At 44.3% G+C, this 22,377-nt stretch overlaps 1 protein-coding gene across 1 annotated transcript; it reads right to left on the reverse strand.

Moving 5' to 3' along the window:
* Nucleotides 1-596: 596 nt before the first annotated feature.
* uqcc1 (ubiquinol-cytochrome c reductase complex assembly factor 1) lies at nucleotides 597-15,942 on the reverse strand. Its single transcript, XM_028999479.1, has 9 exons — nucleotides 15,696-15,942; nucleotides 15,239-15,340; nucleotides 14,793-14,900; nucleotides 14,268-14,340; nucleotides 12,747-12,804; nucleotides 11,423-11,531; nucleotides 5,212-5,289; nucleotides 4,411-4,524; nucleotides 597-1,242 (listed from the first exon to the last, which is right to left on the reverse strand). The coding sequence occupies exons 1-9, from the start codon at nucleotides 15,768-15,770 to the stop codon at nucleotides 1,108-1,110; spliced, it is 852 nt and encodes a 283-aa protein (XP_028855312.1). The 5' UTR covers nucleotides 15,771-15,942; the 3' UTR covers nucleotides 597-1,107.
* Between the last annotated feature and the right edge of the window lie 6,435 nt (nucleotides 15,943-22,377).

The following is a 22,377-nucleotide window of genomic DNA, read 5'->3' on the forward strand; positions in this document are numbered from 1 at the left end:
CATATGAAGCGGTCATGAAAAGTAAAGAGAAGCGTCTCAACGTTGTTTTCGTCCGTTAGACGGGTCTCCAGCACCTCCTACTGACGCAAGTCCGCACAACAGAACCAGCGGCCCACTCTTCTACTTTCTCGCCCTTTCGCTGTCCTGCTATCTGCCAGTCAGTGTGAAACATGACACCACCGTTGCTGGGGCAACCAGATCGGTTCGCTGGATGACTTGCACGTATCAGTTTGCGTGCTTCTGTTACACATGATCGTGGGGACAGGCGAATGGTTTATCAATAACCACCCAGGATAAAGCAATATGACCGTGTTTACAACCATAACCAGTGTGGGGAAGCCAATTAAAATGCTTTCATAATATGCAATAATAAGCAATCCCTTTAAAAATTAATTGGCATTATTGAATTTTAACGTGAATATCCAGAATGTTGTAACAGATGTTTTATTATTTTAATGCGTAATCAATTTCTTAAAAATCTATACACAGATTTCAGAGTGCAAAGTTACAGTTGCTTAGTTGAACATAAAATATAAAGATCAAAGTTTAACGCAAATTGAGGTGCTGTGTAAAACGAGGGTGCTCTTGAGACGTGGGAGGTGTATCCAGACATCTTTTTATTTGAAACAGAAGACCAGTTCCATACAGCGTGTTGATCATTATGAGGACACAGGCATTTCCCATAATGCACTGAGAGGGAAGGAAGACAGAACTGGTGCAAACCCATGGGACAAGTGTGAAAGCTTGGAGAACCCAGACTAAAAAGCACTCTTATAAATATTATGGCATCAGTTAAGAAAAATTCTATCATAAATACAAAAATCCTCTCCAGTTTTAGAAAAGGATTGTGCAAAAAATCTGGGAAAGGTCCTCAGTGCTCTCCACACCCTCACAGAACGGGAATCTGTAGAAGGAACATTATCTCTGGCGTTTTATGGGAAAGCAGGTAACTGAGGAAGTGTAGAGAGTGAGACATACAGGCAGTGAGAGAAAGACAGAGAGGCAAACCGAAGACAAGGTGTGTTGCGCCCCTCCATATGGCTACTCTGTCTACAGTGCGTTCGGTGACAGAGGATTGTGGGAAGACGAGGATAAAGGGCTGCCGCTTCAGAGGCCGGCATCGTTGTAGGTCGGGGAGGACACCTTCAGGATGCTCTGAGCATTTTCCTCCACCAGAGGGCGCCACTTCACCTCTCCTGTGAGCAGCAGGTCCTCTCCGTCCAAAGAATCGATGAACTGCATCTGTGTGAAGAGGAAGGTGGGTAAAGAGGTCTTTCATTCAGCTGTCCCACTTTCCCCACTCTTCACCGATCATAACTCCAGTCCGTACAACTGAGCATTCATTACAAAAACACCATCAACACATTCGGTCCTGAAATGACAAATACAGTCATTTTACATTTATAGCATTTATCAGATGCCCTTATCCAGAGCGACTTACAATCAGTATTTTACAGGGACAGTCTCCCTGGAGCAACTTAAGGTTAAGTGTCTTGCTCAGGGACACAATGGCAGTAAGTGGGATTTGAACCCGGGTCTTCTGGTTCATAGGCGAGTGTGTTACCCACTAGGCTACTACCACTCTATTCACACTCATTTACATTTACAGCATTTATCAGACGCCCTTATCCAGAGCGACTTGCAATCAGTAGTAGTCACATTTACACCTAATAAAATAAATAAAATCACAGTTTAATCATTTGCTAACTTTTCCATTTATAAATATTTGATATTCTATTTTTAGGGGGTGATAAACATACAAAAGGAGCAAAAGGAGTCACCCGTGACACCAGTGATGTTGTTACATTTGTTTAGGGTGGTCATTAACCCTTCTGCAGTGAAACGTTATTAGTTCTGAGCCCAAAAACACAATGATGATGACGACAACGATGCACGTGACTGGCACATCGTGGACACCCCGCAAGGGTCCATCAGAACAACATCTGGGCCAGAAAACAGTTTCCATGACCACCAGGGGTCACTGTCAGCAGCCACCGGGCCTTCTCCTGCGTTTTCTGGCCAGGGCAGAACAGAGGGAGAGTGTGCGAGAGGGTGGATGAGAGGTAATTAGGGTGAGTAACGAGGCAGGCCTGTACGTGAGGGCAGAGGGCGGCCATTTCCTCCCCTGCGCACGGTCCTCGGGCACAGCCGCACTTTATATTCTGCACCTGTGATAAAAACATCTCCCGCCTGTGATTAAAAGCCCTATTTTCTTTTCGCTGACTTGCCTTCCCTCGCTCCTTCTCTCTCACTCGCGCTCAGAAGTGCTGCTAATTCAGAAAGAGGATCTATTTTCTGTATTTGCTTTTGCTCACAGCGAATGTCCACTTCTCCATGTCTCATAAATACTTGCTGCTACTCGTAATGGGGGTGGGTGTTGCACAGCTGGCTGGAACCCGCGACTCCCCACTGTAACCCCGAGACCGGCCCAGAGTGCCGAGCGGTGATGGAAGATGGGTTTAATGTGAGGCGGCAGCTTAGGCAGTCCCATCATGCACTGGGGGGGGGGCTACACAGGACGTGGCCTGTCGCCACAGAACGAAGAAGAACGCAGTTGGTCCTTCAGCAGTGGGCACGGTGCCATGGCAACAGTCAGACGCTCCCCTCAAACAACAGAACGCCGCCCACTCCCCACCACCTGGGGGAATGCTCTGCTGCTCAGCCCTGAGGCTTCCGGACAGGAAGAAAAGGAAGGGATGTGTGACGGAACGTAGGAAGTTTAATCTATAAACATTTAACAGTTTTGGCCACGTTGGCGAGACGCTGAACAAGGAGATGGGTGATAGACGTGGAGATGTGGGGGTGTTGGGGGGGTGGGCTTCCTGCAGTACTGGACTGATACTAATGTACTTTTTCCAATTAAAAGTTTATTTCAATTAAGCACTTGACAAAGGTCAAAAGGCAGCATTAAAATAGGGGTGATAGTAGCCTAGTGGGTAACACACTCGTCTATGAACCAGAAGACCCAGGTTCAAACCCCACTTACTACCATTGTGTCCCTGAGCAAGACACTTAACCCTCAGTATGTCCAGGGGGGGACTGTCCCTGTAACTACTAATTGTAAGTCGCTCTGGTTAAGGGCATCTGATAAATGCTGCAAATGTAAATGTGAACTTGAAATAACTAGAATAGCAGATGTGACATTATGTATCGTGTTGAGACATTTACTGTCTCATTATACCACTGTGTACCTCTTGTGTGTTGCCCAGAGATACGGCTATTTCACATTAGCAGAATGGACTCAAAGAATAAAATAAGTCAAATTTGGCCTCGTTTATTGCCAGAATATTATTGGGGGGGGGGGGGGGGTATGCATATTTAAATACATATTTAAATATTAGCTACACATTTCTATCCATAACGTCCATAGTTAATTTGCATGGTCCTCATGTGTGTGTGTGTGTGTGTGTGTGTGCGCGCTCATGCCTATGTGTGAGAACCAATCTCAGGGAACATGTGGCACAGGGCTGACGCAGTCCCGCAGGTGTTCTCACAGGCGCTCGTGTTTTCAATCACACAAAGCAGGAAAATATACAAACGGGTGGAGCGGGGGGTGGGGGGGTGGAGCGGGGGGGTAAAGGAGTTGCTGGAAATCAGCCTGGAGTGGGAATGGGATGACATGCTCTCCTGTAAAAAGTCCACCGGGATCCAGGGGCACTGGCAAGATTTGAACGTCCAACCCCCATCTCCTCACCACCGCCTGGCTTCACTCACACAGCACCACTGAAGCGACGGCATCGGCCACCAGAGGGTTAAAAAAAAAAACAACAACATGCCCAAGAGGGGAGAATTTAGAAGGACAGTCAACACTTCACGCTACAGGATGACCAAGTGCCGTCATGAAAGGTGGCACTCTGACCTTCAACATGCAACATGACACGCTGGGTCGGCCCGCCTGTGACAGAGGCAGCAGCACCGCTTTCTGAAGAGGGGTTAAGATTCCAGTCAAATGCTGTGCTGCCTGGGCCGCGCCGTTTACCCCAGATCACGTACGCCGCTTTATGTTCCATCTGAGCTTACGGCTTTATGTATCATAATACGTTAACGTGGTTGGACCGACACCGGGCCACACACATCTACACATCTGCGGCCGGCATTTCTACAGGCAGCGCTGCCAAACACAGATGTGCTCTAAAGCATGGCCGCACACACACGTACACACACATGAACTGGCAAAGAAAACCGGGGTTGCATATAAATGAGGTTACAACATAGATCCCGTGTCCAAAGCCAGACGACTTTACAGGTCCACCAGAATTCAACCAAAATAAATGTGTGTGTGTGTGTGAAAATAAACTATGTAAAATAAAATGATATGATATGACAATGAAGGCCTGTAATACTGTAAGTGAAGGAGGGTACGATCTAAATCATCAGGAGTGCGAGTAGACCATGGCTTCCCCCTCTTACCTGTTTGCGGACATATTCTACAAGGAGCTCGAGCTGCCGGGGGTCTTCACACTGTCTATTGAAAAAGTTTCTCCAGAGAGCAGCCGCCAGGACGCAGTCGTCGGATAGGATTCCCTGAAAATGCAAAGCACCGCTTAATGTGGGAAAATACATCCTCTAAAACGCAGGTGTCAAAATTGGCCGTGTATAGATCTCTGTATTAATGGGCTGCGGATCCCATAATGCAGTGCGCACTTTGCTGACAAACTGAGCGCCTGGTGCTTTGGTGACTTGCGAGCCATTTGCCGTTGATGTGGGAACTTCTCCTGTACAGGTTCAGGCTGTGGTTTGGCAAAGCAACTGAAGCACTGCATTATGGGATATGTAGTTTGTGTGTTGTCGGTGTTTCGTGTCGCGGGGGCCATAATTGCTGATCTGTATGCGGTGATCTCGCAGGATTGGTCACGAGTTTGACACCCCTGTTCTAAACAAATCAGTTTATCACGTCCTGGCTACATGGAAACTACGTGTAGCATCTTTCTTTGGGATGGAAAATACTTTTGACATTTGGTGACATTTGGCAATCATGCAAAAATTCAGGTGACCGTGCACCCCCCCCCCAGCAATCTCGGTTCTTTGAAATGATTTAATGTGTGATACCCTCACCCACCTGCTCTTACCCTGACAGGCAGCACAGTGACTAATCTACAGCATACAGTAACACCCTAAACATCATTCTGATGTTAGCTGTGGTTGACAAGAAGGTTAAAACCCAAAATGTTTTTTTGGTTATTTAAATATATAAGAGCTTCAAAACTTTACCTCGTCATATCCAAACATGGCAGCGTAGAATGTCTCAGTCATGACCCTTAAGCTCTCTTTCCTTTGTACAGCATCAATCTGCAGAGGTGAGAGACAACAAAGAATAAAGAGAGATGGAAAAAAAAAAAAAAAAAAAAAAGCGGGCAGAAGCAGAGCACTGGATACGTCACACGAGGAGCTGTTTAATGCACGCCTAACGCCAGGTGACACGGCTACTTTGGCCCAGACTCTCCCTACTCAAATCGTCTGACCTCTCCAACAAGGCTGGCAAAGCAGCGAGACATCCTCTTGACGCCCTGCTGGTCCAAGTGGCTCCAAGCAGACAAAACACAGGCTGTCCACAGCCCAAATTAAACCCAGTCTCCAATTAGTAGATTAGCCATTAATTCTAGTCTTGTTAGGAGAGCGTGACTGCCAAAGAAAATTGTGAAAAGAGATGGGGGATAAACTGCAAAAGTTCTACAAAGTTGTGGAACATGTGCAATACATCACGATTCACAAACATGCTAATGCCGAGACCTTCAAGCATAAGAAAAAAAAAAAACAACAAAATATCACATTGAATACCGACTATCGCTTTTTACATACGGTATATGGTTCAGTAAGCATAGAAATATATAAAACGCAAAACAAGACTAATCCAAATTCTGTTTATAGCTTATTGGTACTTCTCAAATGTTTTTGAATCCTCCTTTTCTTGGTACTGGGGGTTGAGGCTTCTGGGTACTTGGAGCTGGGGGTATAAAATCAGAAACTGAAATAGCTTTTCCCCCCCCCACTAAACCGACATTTACAATGGACTGCACAGTGGCACAGCGCGTGGCCTCACATCAAAGCACCGCGCGCTAGGTGAACTGGGGACTCGAAAGTGTGCATAGCTGTCCCCCTCCCTGCACCCAGTGTCCCAGGATGGTCTCCGGCAGCCACGACCCGAGCCCTTCGTACGCACTCTTCCATCATACACGTCTAGGCCATTACAGAAGAACCAATTCTGCGCACTGTGCCGGAGCCCTGGGGTCTTTAGAAAATGAGCATGTTTATTCAGAATCAGGATTTAAGGACTTTCTCCTCCTCGTCCCGCATATCTGAGCGCTCTGCGGTGAGCACCTGTGCGTAATTAGGGACCGGAGGATAATTGTGGCCATGTGGCAGCGCTTTTCCCCCCTTCAGCGCATTATGGCTGACGCAGCTTCTCCGACCAGAGGCAGATATTTAATCCTTCTGCTCCAATCACGAGGTGTGGAGGGGGCAGAAAATGACTGATCGTTGCCCCTTTCACTTGAAATTAGTGTCATTCCTTACTTAGTGTTATTGAGAGGGAGCTGTTCTGCACCTCAAGCCGTAACCCGCAGGACCCCCGTCACGGGGTACCTGCCGACCTTTCTTCTTTCTGCTTCTTCGGTGCCAGTCTGTGCTGAGGCAACCGCTGGCAGCGCTACAGCAACTCCGAGCAGATGACAAGTGTTTTCCTTGTTTTTGCACAATTAGAGTGGGTAACCCAAGCAGGGCTGCGACTGGCTAAGCGGGGGCCTTCTCCTTTCCAGGGTCATAACACTACCCTCCGCCAGCACTGAGCACCACTTGTGAAGCTGGCAGGGAGGGCGATTCCAAATATGCGCTGTGGGCCCACGGCCATTTTGCAATATCATTTTTAATAGGACTGCACAATTTACGATTACATATGGGAGTCGTGGATACGTTCTCACTTACTGTTCTCCTACACATCATGTTTTATTAAGAACATACTGTATTTTTGGACCACAATGTCTGGGGGCCTGATTCTTCAAGCCTGCGTAGACTGCAGTGCCGCCTCATAGTGTTGTTATGTTAGACGGTCCAGCCAATGCTGGCATGTAAACAGGTATGTCAGACCAAACAAAGAATAAAGGCCATCTCTGATGTGAATTTGAAGGACCCAATTCAGACTTTGTGTAATAAAATAAAATTTTACTGAAGTTCTTGCAAATTCAATGTCTCACTGCACTCTGAAATGAAAACATTTAAACATAAAACATATAAAAATTCATTTAAAACGGTCATAGTAGCCCCCATTAGCAGATATCACAGCTTCATTTTCTACAACTGAAATCAAATATTCCTCAGAAAGTTCTTCCCATAGTTGCGTGGCACTTCTGTCCAGTTCATCCTAAACCAGCCGGATGGGGTTTACGTCTGGAGACTGTGCTGACCCCTCGATCTTGTTCTTTTTTTCATAAGGTTCTTCTGACATGGGTTGGACTCATGCTTTGGCTCGTTATCTTTGCTGTAGGATGAATTAACTGATGAACTAGACATGTTACCACCGGATACTGCATGGCGCTATAGAATTCTGTGGTAGCATTTTAGTACTGGCGGCCTTGGATCCAGCAAAACAGCCAGAGAACATTGCACCTTCCTCCTCCATGTTGGACAACTGACGTCATACACTGAGGAACCATCCTTTCTTCTACTCTACGATGTACAAAAATCCTGCATGGTGAATTAAACATTTAAAATTTGATTTCATCAGTCCATAACCCCTTCTTCCAGTCTTCAGTAGTTGAATTGCTTGAATTTCAACATAAAACTGGGATGTTCTAAAACTTTTAACCTGTAGTTTGTCCTTGTGTTCCATGAAAAACACACCAGATGAATTCGAATTCAGAGCTCATCCAGAAGCCTTCCTACTACAGACTTGTAGAAGAACTCACATTCCTAACTTCAATTGCATATTTGCCACAACTGAGCAGAGACAAATGTTGCCAGAGAAGACAACAGTGTTCCCACAGACGGCCCAAACAAGCGCTTATCAGACGCTTCGCAGCAGGAGTGCTGGCGCGAGCTGCCCAGAATGCGTCTCAGTTCTCAGCCCCACAAGAGGCTGAAAGCATCCAGGTGAAAGGGACTAATCAACAGTCAGCCTGAGGGACAACACATGTTCAGTTAAAGAGCTGTGCTTCAGACAGCACGTCCACTTCGTCCCAGACAAACAAACAGACTACGTTCCAACCAAAACCTTCCCAACTCTCTACAACGCGGCCAACTGGGAAACGTCTTGGAGAAAGAAAACCTTTCGAGCTTTCAGAAACTGCTGACAGACAGGTGACGTACCACCTTAAGACATCCTGTCTTTGGGATAAACAGCGTTCTGAGTAATCTGCCAGGCTGGATGAGCCGGACGGCCTGTTTTTACGGCTCCCGTCACCCTGGCGTCTGCTCTGTCGGAGGCTCGGAGTTTGGCCTGATGATGCCTTAAAGGCCGGGGTGTGGTGCTGAGTTGGAAAATGCAGTCAGCCTTTGGTCCTGCCTCTGGAGCCATGCTGCCAAGGCCAGGAGGTCAGGAGTGTTTTAAGGTCCAGGGAAAGAGAGACTTGCTCCCTTACTCTTCTGCCAGTCGGTTTCGGTTCAAACTAACGCTATGCCAACACACCCACAAACTACACAAACAGGGCAGTCGGGTCTCTTTATTCGTGATGCAATCTGTGTGCCATGCAGTCTTACGATGGAGAAGAGTCGAAAAAAAAAATCCTCTCAACATTTCAGCAGTGGTGTGGCATGCGTGTTTCACCAATGTTACTAAACCCAAATAAAACCCTTTACTTGATTTAAAGAAAAAAAAAAAAAACACTTTATTGATTTATTCAACTCATCTGTATTGAGATTGCAATTTTTGAAAATGCAATTTTTGTCTCCACTGAATTCTGATATAACAAGATGGTCACCCTAAAATTCACCACTTGCATAGTTTGAATGACAGCATAGCTATAAAAGAAGCTCCATAGATTTTCTTATTATAAAGGTTCCTGAAAAATCTTAGAAATTTCAACAGTGTGTGTTTTATATGTTTTTAAAAAAATATGAGCACTCATTACATTCCATCCTCCTGCTGCAGCATCCACCTTTATGGCCCTACTCTGTACTAGGGGTGTTGAAATTAATTGTGTAATCGATGATGCAGACATGGACTATTCTGCATTGATGCAGCGCAGAACATAATCAATTATATCAAAATGACGTTGCTTGGTGATTTTATGGCGGCATAAATTATATACCGCAATATATACCATCTATGGTTTAATTTACATCTCAATATGAATTTTATTCCATATCGCACAGCCCTAGATAAATGCTCCTGCCCTAATGCACACAGAAGAACAAGCAGCTAAATGGCACACTGTGTTATAACCTCTATAGACATGGAAAGTATGCAGAACACAGACTTCTGAACACCTAATCAGTGTAATTTATGGCACAACACAAACACAACCTGAGACCGTGGACTGCTGGTCTTTCACAAAAGTAGCAGTTGCAGTGATGGGGAATTTCAGGTGTGTTATGAGAGACAGAAGAAACTTTACACTTATTTTACTCAAATATTTCCTCTCAGCCACAAATTATAACAGGGCGGGGAGACCAATCAATCAAATTAAAATGACCGCTCAATGGCAAGCTAAACTGTGAACTTGTAAAAACTCATTTCACACACCACAAAAAAAGATCTGTGAAACATCTTAACCTCGCCCACACAGTTGTTTTAGGTGTGTGGAGTTCATGTGATCACGGCACAGCAATTAATCTTGGTGAAAAGAACTCATCCATCTGAGAATGCTCATTATGACAACTCACAGATGCAGCATAACACAAAGCCATTCAATCGTGTCCACACATTATTTAGTGAGTGCCATCAAATGTACTGAAAGTGATACACAGCACCTCTGCGTTTTACCCACCACTCTTGGTGAGCAGTGGGCAGCCACGAAAAGCACTCGGGAAGCAGTGGGGGCGGTACCTTGCTCAAGGCCACCTTGATGGGTGCGCTTCCTTAACTACTAGGCCACCAGTGGCCCAAAGAGTGTAGTACCTACCTGTAAAATGTTTGTATGGGTTACGTTTTTGCCTTCCACCTTTTAACAGATGAGAGACTCTGGCAGCCCATCTATAGAAGATATGTTCCTTTTGCGGCCAAGTGTGGTTAATTAAAACTTGTTTTGGCCACGTTGCTGGCAATGATCAGATCAGGATTCACAGTTTAAAAATAGCAATGTGGAAGAGGTGCATGACGTTTAAATAATGAGTAATAATTTTTTTCTCTCCCCGGCATTAATGAAATATCTACATGACTGAAATGCAGCTTAACTGCAACCGTCACACAAAAACAAAGATAACACACATTAATACTTACTTGTCTATAGAAACATAATATGCATAATTATAGGTGAGCCTTTTGCAATTATTAGACAATCAACTGCCTTTTTTCGGCTGACCACTGAAGGGACCATTTTTAACTATTTCATAACTGTTTTTGGCAACACGACGGTTGACTGGTACTTGTTTAACAATATATTTTCTTTGTGGTTCTGCTTCGCAATTTCATTGCATTTGTCGAGAATCATGCGTAGCATAGCAACAGAGCCCAATTTTGCAAGCTTAAGGGTGCACCACAAAATAAATTGCCATTATTCATAAGGCCTATGTGTGATTATCTATGTTTAGGCCTGTTCAGAAAGACAGACAGAAAAAGAGACAATTCATTCATTTATCACAATTATTTGCGTGACAATAAAATCACCAACCAAAATTTCCTGAACACGACAGCAGTTATGGCACAAATGATTAAAAAGAATTGAAAGAATACTTTGTACAATAGTGGTGGCCAAACTTTTACAGAAATGGCCGGTCAGTGCAACTCTTATTATAATAAAAGGACTAAATCTATTAGAGCTATATTCTCAGCAAATCAGTCCTTTTAATCCACTACATGGTTAAAACCATGCCATGAAATGTCGTGCTGTGTGCAGAGGATGTGTCCTGAACAGAAGTGCATTTGTGGAAAACTCCTAGGGGGCAGTGCGGAGACGGTGAGGAAACAGAGCGGGAGGAACATGGGGGCCGCGGCGTTTGTTTTCACAGCTGGAGCCCCTGAGCTTTTCCTACCTGTCCTGACTGACAGTGGCGCCTCCTGGGCCTTCGCAACCTCCAACGAAAACCTCAGGACGAAACACTGTTTACGCTCGGAATTACTGAATATCCTTCAAAGGAAACCCAGGTAAACGATGACAAACAATGAGAACCATGAACAATGAGAACCCCCACCCCCCAAAACAGAGAGAAGTGCATGTGTTTCAAACACCAGACATTCTTTGGAACACTTTCTCCAGAAACATACCATTCCTTATCTGATATAAATTTCCTGTCATCAAACTGTCCAGGCCCACACAGGCTGATGACTCACCCCCATAATCTTGCTCCTCTGTTCCACGTCCTCCCACATGGAATGGACGATGTAGCGGCACATGTACTTTCCCTCTCGTCCTTCCTGACGCATTCGCACCAAACACATCCTGCAGGGAACCATGGGAAAACAGGTACACTTGGTTCAAATTCAGTTCTCTGTGCCAGCAATCACCTCACATTTACATTAACACTATTTATCAGGCGCCCTCATGCAGAGCGCCTTACAATTAGAAGTTATAGGGACAGTCCCCCTGGAGACACTGTCTTGCTCAGGGAAATAATCGTATTAAGTGGGGTTTAAACATGTGACGTTGTGGTCTTCTGGTTCATAGGCAAGTGTGTTACCTACTAGGCTACTACACCCTCATAGACCATAGACTGATAGAAAAAAAAAAAAGTGCTGAGGGACCGTACAGATGTCAAAGTTTTTCACAATCAGTTCAGAATTTTAAGGTGTTCAGCCTAATAAGACCGACATACAAAAGACACGTCTGTTGCCACACCACCCAGTAAATAATGTAGGTCCAGTGAGGACAATAAAGATTTAGAGGTCAATCACTGTATGAAGCCAACAGTGATTGTCTTACAGTAAGTGCCTTAAGCTCTATTGGGTTAGGCTATAAGTGACTTGTTTTTTTGTAATCCCTCAAAAGGCACACACAACAGCAGAGTGAGTTTGATTGAATCCAGGCTGTGACTTTCCAGCCTATGTCATACAACAGCCCTAAATAAACAGAGTTACTCATAGGAAACTGGCTTTGACTGGAAGTCAGCGGAGAACTGGGGCCATTTGAAGAAGACGTCCATGGCAGCGCAATTCATCACTCGCGCTCTCTCGTGAGCTCACACATTCCCCCAATGCCTCTAAAACAGGCAGCTCCTTCATACCACATGGAACTCCTGTTACCTGTGCTTTAACATAAATTACCATACGTTAAAAGGCCTAATGATGGGCATTAAAAGCGGGGATAGTGGCAAAATATACATATATAATAATTATATATATATATATATATATATATATATATATATATATATATATATATATATATATATATATATATATATATATATATATATATATATATATATAAATAAATAAAAAAAACCACACGTTTCCCATTTCTGACCCGCTGGCTTTCTTCTCGCAGCCATTAAAACGCTCCTTCATTTACAGAACAGCTGCGCTGCGAGGCTTCTGTCTGGGTTACTGGGAAACCTGAGATACAGAAAATCATGCACAGCAGTGCACAACTTCACCTTCCAGGCAAAATATACTCATAACAACACATAAAGGCGCTCCTGAGGCAGAAACAACTTACCAGACATGGAGCTGAGCCACCAAGAACCAGGAGTTGAGCGTGTCAGGGAGAGAACACTCTGGAGAAATAGATGCAAAGAAAAGGGCAAAAAGAAAGAAAAAAAAAAACACAAGAGTGAGAAAGGAAAATGCGAAAAGCCAGCCAAGCCTATGCAAACTTGGGCCCGTTTCGCATTTACACCTGTTCACCCCACCCCCCACTAAAAGAAAACAACATAACCAGGCTGTAAAGTGTAACATAAATCTTTCAGGATGGCGATGAAAAGGTCCCTTTAGGCAAATTTAAGTATTTAGGCTGAAGTGAGCTACGTTTGAGAGTTTGGGTCTTTTTCCACAAACACAAAGCGTCCAAATGAGGATGACATAAGACTCATAAGTCCTTCCTTGCATATTAGTGTTAAGGTCCGACAATGAATTGTGTTCATTTGTCAGAAATGAAACACCTTAACAGTTTGACACACCAATATGACACCATATGAAAACACTCAAGAATGCGTATTCTTCATGATATATCAACACTTTTTAACACAAATCATCACTAACAAGCATCTTTTTACAATAGGCAGTGGGAAGGACACATGTTGTCCTTAAAATTGATGTGAAACAATTGTTTGAGCGGCTTCAGACGCTAGGGTCAAAAATGCAGAATGGGGAGCACAGACTGGCCCAAGATGTCTCATGCAACGGAATAGCTACAGTAGGGCTTGGATATTATATTTTTTAATTAAGTTTCTTTATGATAATTGTTAGAGGTTCAGTGGAGCATCATGACATATGGAAAAATATTAAATGCATTTCACCTCAGACTACAGGTTTTGCAAGTTTTTACAGGTTGGTGTATCTGGGCTGGGGAGACGCTGGATTACAGAAGTGACGCACACAGAACCGCATGAAGTGGTTCACTGTGTAAAGCCAGCAACTAGTAAAATGGGTGAAAACAGAGGCGAGGAGGCCAGTGATAGTCATGGTTTTACATGTTAATAAACTGTTTATTGGTCTGGTGTCTTTGGTATCAGTCAGGCAAAAAAAAAAGAGCAGTTAAGGAAACGGACCCCTTAATCAGAAGGTCGCCGGTTAGAATCCCAAACCACCAACGTGCGGCTGAGGTGCCACTGAGCAAAACACTGTCCCCACACACTGCTCCCCGGGCGCCTGTCATGGCCGCCCACAGCTCACTCAGGGTGATGGTTGAAAGCAGAGGACACATTTTGTTGTGTCATTGTGTCCTGTGCTGCAGTGTTTCACAATGACAATCACTTCACTTTCACTTGTGCATAATGCTACGTAACCTCAGGCAAATCAGGCTGCCCATGTTAATCCAATAAAAAAAAAAAAAAAAAAAAAAGAACTTCAACTACTGGAAAATGGTGTCCTGGTCTGATGAATCATTTGTTCTGTTACACATGATGTACATGGCTGGATTCATATTCAAGGTTTGTCTACTTCAATGTACGAACACAAAATGAGGATTATTATCAATGATTAAGGTTCTATTCATTTGGCATGAATGTAGAGTACTTACTTTCAAAGAACTCATCATAATTGATTCTCTCTACACAGCACGTGTACATACGCAAGGCAGCAATCTTAATTTTCTGAAATAGAAAAAGCAGCAGACGTAAAAAGCACAGCAATCATTCTCAAGTCTCAGGTGCTTCTTAATGTAATGTACTGTACACAGTCTTAGTAACACATCAGGAACCGGGAACAAGCAATAAGACAATGAATGGAGATGGTGATGCCAAACGCATGTTAAGAGAATGGATTATCTCCATGTGGGCGTCTTAAAGGACTCCCCTGGAAACCTGACACATTGGTAGCAGGGATCTAACACTTAAGAGCATCAAAGCACAGCATGACCTACCCACAGCAGAACTCCTTACAACAGTTATTTGTGCTGTGTATACTTTGTATATATGTTATATATGTGTAATTCTCTTAATTCTAACATGCACTACAAACTAAACTCTAATCTATAAAATGTTGCCCAATACAGACCAGGACACATGCAAGCATTAGTTAACATTCCAAGTGAAGGAGAATTTACCCATTTGTTGTATTTGAGTGGCCCTGTAAAACCCATGGCCTCGATGAGTTTGGTGAAAGCTCCCACCTCTTCTTCTGTGGCCTGAGGAGTCTCTTTGACATGGTTAAGCTGCAGGACATGGAAATAAAACCAGCAGGGTGCAGCTATGAAGGCAACAGAGGGGTGCTTTGAAGCCCAGGACTTCCACAGGCACGACTAAATACGTTATGTGCTCTGGCACAAGACTGACCGACCGAAAGCGCTGCTAAAATTGTATAGGTTGACTTATTTATAGATGCAAACACGCTATCAACAAGAATTTTCCTAGAGGCATAACAGGCATCAATCCTATCCATGTCAGTATAGAAACATTAGTGACGTGCACATGGCCATTAATTAACGTTTATATCTGTATTAACAATACCAACCAGGCAAACACTGCAAACAATAAAGAAATACGGACGTACCGGTCTGGTGCTGTGGATGCTCCTGTGTTGCGTCTGACAGGAGGCAGCGGTCACCCGGAGAGCAACCATAGCTTGTGAAAGGCAAACATTTTGCTCTAATACCTGCAAAAAAAAAAAAAAGAATTATGTTGAAATACATTTCAACTGCCCGTTTCTGTACAGAATAGTGAATTGAGCGTGTCGCACGCTGGTGACTGATGGCAAAGTAAAAAATAAATAAAAAATCTCGATGTCATCATACATACTTAACTAATTACTATTATAATAATTGTATTTCACTCCCAGCTTTTACTCAATTTTATTATAGAACGTGTATATAAAGAATACTTAGCAATAAGCGTTTTGCACCATGATACTAGTCACCTTCATGGAATATCTTCTCGGCGCCAGTTTATTAGAATGGCTAATGTTATTAGCTGTGGAGCTGCTCGCATCAATTCTAATAAAGCAACATTACCTTCCCGACGGGGCTTCTGGAGGCTGACGCGCTTAAAACGTTCCGGGCGGCGGAGTGCAGCAGTCTCCGGTACATGACTCCCCTTCGCGGTCACAATGCGCGAATATTGCGGCTCCGCAGCGGGAATCGCCTGGTCGTCTACGAGTTGTCACGTTCCGTAACGCGGCCGCGGTCCCACCTCCTCGCCAGCAATGTCACGGCAGCCCGTCCCGCCGCGAACGCTGTCCGGGTCGAAACAGTGCGCGTCTAAACGTTCCGCCCTAGAAACACAAGCCCGAGCATTTATTTTAAACGCACCAGTTGCTCGAACGATTTCAGACAGCAGCCTTATTCTTAAATTATTGAAGGAAATATTAATTCCAAAATCACTTTCCAAAGTTTATTTTGCTTATTTAATTTAAGCAGGCCTAATGGCTTCTATTGGACAGAACGACTTTGCTGGTCCTTTGCTGCAGGTGGTGTTAAGTGCAATTATATGTATGTGTTAAATAATATATTGTTTTTAATCATGTTTCCCAGAACTGTCCACGCTGAGATAACTACCCCCTTGATGTAGTTAGAATTTCAAGTGATACAAAGCGTCTTGCCTCTGCTTTTAACCCATCACCTTTAATGAGCACGGGGGCGGTCCCTTGCTCAGTGGCACCTTGGCATTTCAGGATTTGAACCAGCAACCCTGCGGTTATGATTCCACTTCCTTAACCACTGGGCCACCGCTGCCCGACTAACAACAGGTAACTAGAATATTGTGTTTGCAGTGTATGATGCAGTTAATCACATCATTCACGTACGTGTCGCACAAGGTTTGAAAAGTGAGGTCTCAAAAAAGGACTGTGCAGTTTACAACAAATTTTCAGCACGGTCGCTGCCAACATAAGACGTCAATTAAGAACACTGCATTGCTTTTAATGACAAGTGCCTGGCCTGGGACTCAACATAAGATTAATGGTGAGTAAGTACCTGATTTCACAGCTCCCAAGCCATTGAGTAAGCAATGCCACGCATCATTGCGTTCACAAATTGTTCATAGGCATCCAGGCATTGGGCAGCTTCCTGCCTGGCCACATCCAAAAATCACAAAATATGTAATGCGCTTCTGCATGAAAGATTGAGAAAAATAATACCTAATCCCCTTCACTATCCACACGTAAAAGTACCAGAAACACACAGGGCTTTGAAGTAGGGATGTTTTCACAGCGGGAGTGGATGAGGTAATGTTTTAGTTGTCTGCATGTTGTGAGCTGAGACCTGTTTATGGTTGGTGAGAATTTTCCTTTGCACTGTGGATTTTCACTCAATGCCACATGTCCCTGGGTTCCAGTGTTGGATTCAGGAAGGAGCATGTCACACTTATGGCTGGTGAAATATTTGTGTGGCTGTCACTGCCATTTGTTCATACTCTCTGGAGACATTTTGCTCTTAGTTAGAAATGAAACTAAATGTCCAGATGTTGTTAATCTCTGTATGATCGACTAGTACACATCATGCACCACATGGTCTTGAAAGAAGAATAACAATACAGTTTTTAGCGATGAGCCACAAGGTGCCAATGGATTGAATTGGTAAAATTCTTCTTTAAATAAACACACTGTAAGACTAACAAGCAAAGTAGTGATGAGGTGGTGAAACATGACACTCAATACCTCACAAATATTGTCACATCCCAGCCCTTGTGGGACTTGGCCACTAGGGGCTACCACTGAGCGCAGGTCTTTCGAACTACTTACAATTACAACCATTCAGGGTTAAGCGTCTTGCTCAGGGACACAATGTCCCTGGTTCATAGGCGAGCGTGTTACAAACTAGGCTACTACCACAGTAATTAGTGGCGTCACAGTGTGATATCCCATTAAGTTGCTATATTGCCTGTTCCTTATTAACTCTCCTCCACTTTATACCTGGTGCTGGTCACCTTGATCTCTAATCGTGTGTAGCCTACGTAAGAGTATTTTTATTGGCATGTAGTCTTGACCCTAAATATTTTGGTAAATTCTTCAGTTACATTCAAGAAAATACTTTGTAACTATGCATGAATATCCCCAAACATCACCACATAATGAATAAATTGGGTTATTCAGTGTTTGAAAAAAAAAATTCAGTGCTTGAGCCAGTTGTCAGTATTTCATTCATGGGCAGTAGTATGTCAGAAAAACGGACATTTCCGCAATCTTCCCTGCAAAAACGTCTCTTTCGGTAGAATACCAGGCGTTTTGCCTTGTGTGTGGATTCATAAAGAGTGATTGATGACGATGGGAGAGGAAGCGTCGGATTCCTGTTCAGTTCCTGGTCCTGTGAGAAACCTTGGGAAAGAAAGCAGCCATAAATAAATGCTGTCAGAGTGCTGTAGCCAGCCTGCCCAGGAATTCTGAAGCCTGGGTGTGGGGAGTCCACTCGTTCATCTTGCGCGGTCTGACGACACGGCTTTGGACGCGGGGCAACAAAAACAGCACGCCTCCACGTATACAAACAAACACGCACAATGGAATCACATAGGCATGCTGGACATTTAACACGGCAGCCAGACCCGTGCAAAGAATGTGTTCAAAATACACAAATGTCCTGCAGATGTATTTGAAATAGAAGGGTTCTGTCGAGTTTTGGAATGTGTAAATGTGGTTCTACTCAGTGCATCCCTCAGTTATTCAGATATGCTGCATCACCTCACACCTCATTGCTGTGTTTTGTTCTACGTTCTCTGCCAGTGGTCGGCATTCAAAGAAGTTAGGCCCATTTGTCATTGTAACGTGCAATGACGACTGTGTGCACACAAACACTTTTTTTATCCACACCGACATGGGAGGGATGGAGTAGGCCGGCACATATCTTTGCATTTCACCCAAGTGATACACATGTTCATGAAACAATAAACCCAGCTCTAATTAGTGGTCTCGTCTGAGCCACTCGAGGTTAGACAAATAAACCCACACTGGGAAGTGGTATTGCCAAGAGAGAAGGGTGGGGGTGGGCTCGCTGGCAGAGACACTGATAGACACACAGAGGGGAAACTGTCACATGGGCTTATTTTTTTACACCATGGTCGCAAATACGATTTTGCTGTTTTGTTTGCAAAAGTCTACACTGTATAACCAGATCACTTCATATTAACAGGAGTGAAGTTGGTACTATGGCTAAAATGTTTAATTGATACACAGTATCTTAATAACTCTTAGTAACTAATGCATAATGTGCATTATGTGGTATCATATTTGTGAAATGCTTAAAGTCTAGCAGGCAGCAGGGTCAATGCTTTTCTAAGCATTAAATAAATGTATTCCATTTATGTATCATATTAGTGACATCTATAGCGCTTAATGACCTCCAAGCATGTGACGAAAGTGTATTAATCAGCAGTGCAGATAAAACGAACCAGATTGTATAAATACACAGCTCAGTTTTATGTGTCTGGTTTTCACCAGAAGTCTGTGAAAACCGAGAAACTCCTCGCAGAAACATATGGCTCCAACATTGCAAGAGGTACAAGCAAGGCATCTTGTATTCCTGAATGTAACCATGTATTAGAGCTGAAAGGATTTACTCTCACTCTTAAAACTGTACTTTTACCCCAAACCGAAGCTATCAGATTTTAAGTTTACATAACTAGCACTCACCAAGTACTGTGCACAGTGTTGGTGCACTGAGGTCCTTAGCATGCCAGTTGAAATGTGGTCTTTATTCCATCTTTTATTGACCTCTACGTCGATACGTGACCTCGCATAAGCATTTCCTTTGCACTGCTCCTGTAAGTGGTGTGAATCAGATTAAATGTTATTTTTCCAATAGCAGCACAGCAAGGATGACCTTGGCGAGTTGCGCAAGAAAGAACACAATATGTCATGAAAACAAAGTTAAGCATTGGACGTGGCCTTGCCATCAACATCTTGGCGCCATTTCTCTGCATTACACGTTCCTGAACGAGCCACTTGAAACTCAGAAGTCCTTGGACCTGATATGTGTCTGAATTGGCAATTTTGAGGGTTCTGACGTCTTCAGTTTTCATTTGTTCTGCAGGTCACCCGGCCCATTAGAAGAGAATGTGCTGTGGGTTTTCTGATTATTTATCTAATTGATGGGACAAGGTGTTAAAATTGAGCCCCATGCGGTGAAGGGAATCTGGACCCTGAATTGTTTTAAACATGCCTCTAGTCTTTATGTCTTTATACCTTCATTTGAAGGAACCAGACGAAACACTAAATGCATCTCTGCCCATGGATACTGACTTAATCAGACTTCTAAATGGAAGGGTGACATGCTTACTGGCCACCTCTAGAGTTTTTTGTGATGTCAGGTTTTAATTTAGAAGGCAATATTGTTTACAATGTCCTCCCACATGGATACACAAGCTTAAGGCCACTGTAACTCACATTGTAACTCACTGTAACACCTTACACACCCTGACACATCTAAATGTGCAGGTATACAATCATTCTCATGTTGTTTCTCACTTGCACATGTGTAGCTCTTGGGCCTTTACACACACACACACACACACACACACACACACACATGCACACACACATACAGTCACTAATGACTCAAGTGCCTATGCACACAAACACATTCTATTCTGTGCACACTGGGAAAACTGTATGATCTCATACAAACACACACGTGCACATGCATACTCATGCGCACATGCATCCTGAAACGCGTAAACTCACTCTGACCAGCATCTCTCTCACTCTTTCATTTCTACACACACACACGCACACACACACAGAGGCTGGCTACATTTGTTCAGTGTTTCCTGGCTTGGAGCAGGTCACGCTTAGGTGGGGAAACTGTGACATGTCATAGACGCCCTTCATAATAAAGCCCATGAGGGGTGCAGCCAACAGAAATACTACTATCGTGTCCACATGGGCCACTGCCTGGCCTGGGGGGGTCATCTGGTCATACAGTCCCCCAAGGAGTGCTGGCTCTGTGGCATGACCAGCATAGCGTCACACACAAAAACAAAGTTTTAGAGAGTGAGAGAGAGAAAGCAAACACGGCGAAACCCACACACAATACATAAAGAGGAAAAGCAACACGCATACACCATTGCAGTCAATTATTTTGTATGCTGCGCAATGTCCTCCTTAGCAGGTACAAACCTCTCATAAAGTGCATAGTTACAGCTGACTTGATGGATGATGGACATCTAACCAGGCCCAAGTGATGAATGATCGTGTGTGCAAGCGTGGGTCATTTCTCTCCCACTATCCACTATTCGTTACCCACCCTCTCCACACAACACCAGATCCAACAGACTGCTATGATGCAATCTAGGATCATGCAAGCCTCACTTTATTCCTTCTAAATCAAGGCAAAACTGAATTCCTTTCAGACAAGCGGCCCCGATTTCAACTGCCTCCCATGACTTCAACATCTTGCAGCCATGCCATGTAATGCAACGCTATTCTTTGGAGAATCAATTAAGAGTGCAGCGTTGAAAGGCGAGATGCTGAAAAACATTTGCTGGAGCGCTGCCGGGGGCCAGGGCTTGGACGGGAGGTCGAGAGGGTCAGGTGCTGGGGGTGGGTAGGCTGGCCCAGTGCTGGGTTCGTACAGTGGCAAAGGCCGGAATGTTTTGGTTGGCAGCGGGCGCGGGCCCTGTGCACAACACGCGGCGGTGACTTCATATCTTTAAAGTCCCCCCATAATGTATAATCGCTCCCTGAATGCTAAGCACCAATTTAAAGGTTTCGGGCCCAAGGCCCTGGAGTCCGTGCTCAGCACAAAGTCCATTGCCGTAATTGCCGTTTTTCTTTTAATATGACATTAGCACACCATAGACAGCGGAGAGCAGACAATGCACAATGCATTTATGATGCCTTTAGCTTGTTTCGTTTATAATACCAAGCTACACCTTTATTTAGCATCATCCTCTCTATCGGACGAACGAAAGAATCATACAATGACCTATCGGTGGTTCATCCTGCTGCGTTTGTGTCATGCCTCGCCAGAAACAGCAAGGGGTGCTATTGCCCTAGTTCCATCTAGATGAAGCCGGGATGCCATGCGCACGCATTGACTGCGTCTTGTCATAGCAAGTGTGACACGCTGTCATGCTGACAAACTCAAAAATCTGTCTTCGTGTGGTGCAAAAAAAAAAAAAAACGCAGCCATTTTCCGCACATGTGTTTACGGTTTGTTGACACTCAGCATAACTGGACAATGTTATGCTCTTACAGGCATTGTAGGGGGGCTCCTCTATTCAGTGGCTCCTTGTTTAGCGGTAGCTTTTATTGCGGCAGCCTGGTTTTTATTGAGCGTCCCATTTGACTCTTAACAGACACAGCTACGGCTCCCAATGCTGCTTCGAGACAATGCCGCTGCTGAGAGTACAATCGGTGGACCCTGTTGCCGGGCCAGTACCTGTTATGCCCCCATAACCCCTCTAGCACAAGGCAACCCACCCAATGGTTTTTAAAAAGTGCACCACAACCAGTAAAAGAAATAACAAGCAAGCCATTTCCCTGAGAAAGCGAGTTTAGACAATAATCACACATCTGCAGAACTGTAAAGGGGAACCCGGTGAGTGATGTCAGCGCACAAAAGGCCGCTTGTAAAACTGGGCCGTCGCTGCCGGGAGTGACAGTGGAAGAGCAGCTTCCTGCGTGTCCCGGCCCTCCACGGCTCAGCACCATCGGGAGAGGAACGGCGTGAGAAAGCGAGCGTGGCATCGAGCCTGAACGAAGGA

Source organism: Denticeps clupeoides, chromosome 12 (assembly GCF_900700375.1).
Source record: "Denticeps clupeoides chromosome 12, fDenClu1.1, whole genome shotgun sequence".
Classification (NCBI taxonomy): domain Eukaryota; kingdom Metazoa; phylum Chordata; class Actinopteri; order Clupeiformes; family Denticipitidae; genus Denticeps; species Denticeps clupeoides.